Below are 2,702 nucleotides of genomic sequence, written 5' to 3'. Positions count from 1 at the left end.
CGGGTGGAGGAAAAGAGGAGGCAATACCAAGGGCTCAATAGCAAGTAATTTTTTAGAAAAGAATGATGGCAACATATGTACAAATATACCTGGTACAATTGATGTATGGGTTGTAATAAGAGCTGTAAGAGCCCCCAATGAAATGATCCAAAAATAAATAAATAAATAAAACTAACAGAATTCTAAGCAAAAAAAGGAGTTACAGTTTCAGAAACCCACAGAGGCAGTTCTACCCTGGCCCGTAGGATCACTGTGAGTCGGCCTCCACTCCACGGCAGTGAGTGAGTTAGATGGTCTGGGCCCTGGGGGTGCAGGATGCGGACCTGAGAGGACCTCAAGGGGTGGACGCTATGTCAGGAAGATGCAATCCTGCGTCTCACAGGAGTGATGGGAGCCCGTGCAGGACTGGCTGTGCCGTGTGCAGGCGCAGCAGGACTGGGAGGTGGAGCCAGGGCCTGACGAGGTGGGAGTCCCCCCCCCGCCCCTCGCGACAACAGTGAGCGACTCGGACTTTGTCCTGTAGGTGATGGGCGTCTTTAGTGACGAGGATGTCAAGCAGATCCTGAAGATGATTGAGCCTGAAGTCTTCACCGAGGTGGAAGAGGAGGAGGAAGAGGAGGAGGAGGAGGAGGAGGAGGAAGAGAAGGAGGAGGATGAGGAGGAAGAGGCAGAGGAGAAGGAAGATGAAGAAAAAGAAGAAGAGGAGGCAGCAGAAGGGGAAAAGGAAGAAGGCTTGGAGGAGGGCCTTCTGCAGATGAAATTACCAGAGTCTGTGAAGTTACAGGTAGGGTGGTTCTTCTTTGTGTTCAGCCTCTGTCCCTCTGGGCTGGGAGACCCACAGCCTGGTGGAGTTTGGAGCGTTTGGACTTTGTCCCGAGGCGGTGGGGAGTAGTGGACGTGAAGGGAGAGCAGGACAGGGATGCTGGCTTGTAATGACCCCTCTGGGTGCCAGGTGGGAGGTGGCCTGGAGAGGCGAGACCATGGACGAGCCTGACTGAAGGATCCAGGGGGAGACGGTGGTGGCTGGATCCGGACAGGGCCCCAGGGAGGCACGAGAAAGCCAGAAAGGGGTCAAGGCAGGTCTGATGGCCTCCCTGCCCTAACTCGGATGGCCTCGTGGGCGTTCCCCCCCAGATGTGCCACCTGCTGGAGTATTTCTGTGACCAAGAGCTGCAGCACCGCGTGGAGTCCCTCGCCGCCTTTGCAGAGCGATACGTGGACCAGCTTCAGAGCAACCAGCGGAGCCGCTATGTCCTCCTCATGAAAGCCTTCACCATGTCTGCAGCCGAGACTGCCCGGCGGACCCGGGAGTTCCGCTCCCCACCCCAGGAGCAGGTACTTCTACCCCACCCAACTAGGTGGCTTCACTGTCTAAATCCTGACTTCGACCTTCTCTCCTCCTCTGAGACCTGGGTCCTTAACCTCGAACCCTTGCCTGATCTCTGCGCTCTAATGACACATTCCTCCCTTACTCCCATACCTCTCTCTAAACCAACCTGACTTTTGAGTCACCCATCCTTTGATCCTGACCCTTTTCAAACCACTGGCCCTCGTCTCTGATATCTCTTTTAACGAGCTCACACGCTGACTCGTGCAATGGGACCTTTGTTGCTGGACCTTAGAGTTCCCGATCTGGGGTCTTGGACCCTCCCTCTGACCTGTCTCCTCATTCCCTAGATCAACATGCTACTGCACTTCAAAGACGGTGCGGATGAGGAAGACTGTCCTCTCCCCGAGGAGCTTCAAAAGGAGCTGCTCAACTTTCACCAAGACCTGCTGGCACACTGTGGTAAGAGGAGGGGGTCTTCTCTTGCAGTGAAGTTTCCCGAGGCTTCCTGACCGTAAACATCTACAGTGAGGCTGAGTGGTGGTAGAACGAAATGAATAAATAGATGGTTCCATAAATAGCTGGAGATGAGTGGAAGGATGTGTTTACATGGGTCTTTGGGTGGATGGATAAATGGATGATGGCTGTAGACAGGTGAGTGGAGGGGGATGTGCACTGATGGAGAAAAGATGTGATACATAAAGCAGTAGATGAAGAAATCAGTTGGATGTTGGGAACTGATTGTAGTAGCAATTGTACAGTCCACGTGATTGAAATATGGAAAGATATATGGAGCCCCTAAGTAAATGATTTTTAAAAAGATATATGTATTAAATCCCAACTAATAAAAAAGAATAAATAAAAGCTTTTTTCTAAAAGAAAGAAAGAGCTGGATAAAGGAGTCAATGAAGGATGTTCATTGTTTCTGGTGAGAAGCCAGCTGGTGATCTTAGCAAGGTTTCCTTGTATGTGACGAGCCATTGTTCTCTGGCTCTGTCCAGATTTCCTCCTGCTCTTTTGGCAGGTTACGTATGACGCGTTTAGGTGTGGAGAGATTGGAAACTCCCCTAGTTAAAGTTCACTGAACTTCTTGATCTGTCGATAAATATTTTTTATAAAATCTGAGAGGTGTCAGGCCATAGTTTCTTTTTTTGAAATGATTTTCTTTTATTTAATTTTGTATACTTTCCAAATTTCTACAAAGTATACAGATATATATAATATAGGAAATACATGTATTATACAAGAAATATATATGAGAAAAAAGTATATGTATATATATATTTTTTTTCTTTAACGTTTTATTAGGGGCTCATACAACTGTTATCCCAATCCATACACACATCAATTGTGTAAAGCGCATTTGTACATCATT

The 2,702-nt window shown here is 48.6% G+C and overlaps 1 protein-coding gene across 1 annotated transcript in view; it reads left to right on the top strand.

The window, feature by feature from the left end:
• Window positions 1-2,702, top strand: part of RYR1 (ryanodine receptor 1) — a 138,629-nt gene that overhangs the window by 51,955 nt on the left and 83,972 nt on the right. The window contains exons 35-37 of the mRNA XM_045292707.1: window positions 524-784; window positions 1,135-1,335; window positions 1,678-1,789. Of these exons, the coding sequence (XP_045148642.1) occupies window positions 524-784; window positions 1,135-1,335; window positions 1,678-1,789 (574 nt within the window). The remainder of the gene's footprint in view (window positions 1-523; window positions 785-1,134; window positions 1,336-1,677; window positions 1,790-2,702) is intronic.

Source organism: Echinops telfairi, unplaced genomic scaffold, assembly GCF_000313985.2.
Source record: "Echinops telfairi isolate 266 unplaced genomic scaffold, ASM31398v2 ScPeMD7_655;HRSCAF=1070, whole genome shotgun sequence".
Classification (NCBI taxonomy): domain Eukaryota; kingdom Metazoa; phylum Chordata; class Mammalia; order Afrosoricida; family Tenrecidae; genus Echinops; species Echinops telfairi.
Note: the sequence above shows the minus strand (reverse complement) of the source record. Positions and strands in the feature narration are given on the sequence as shown.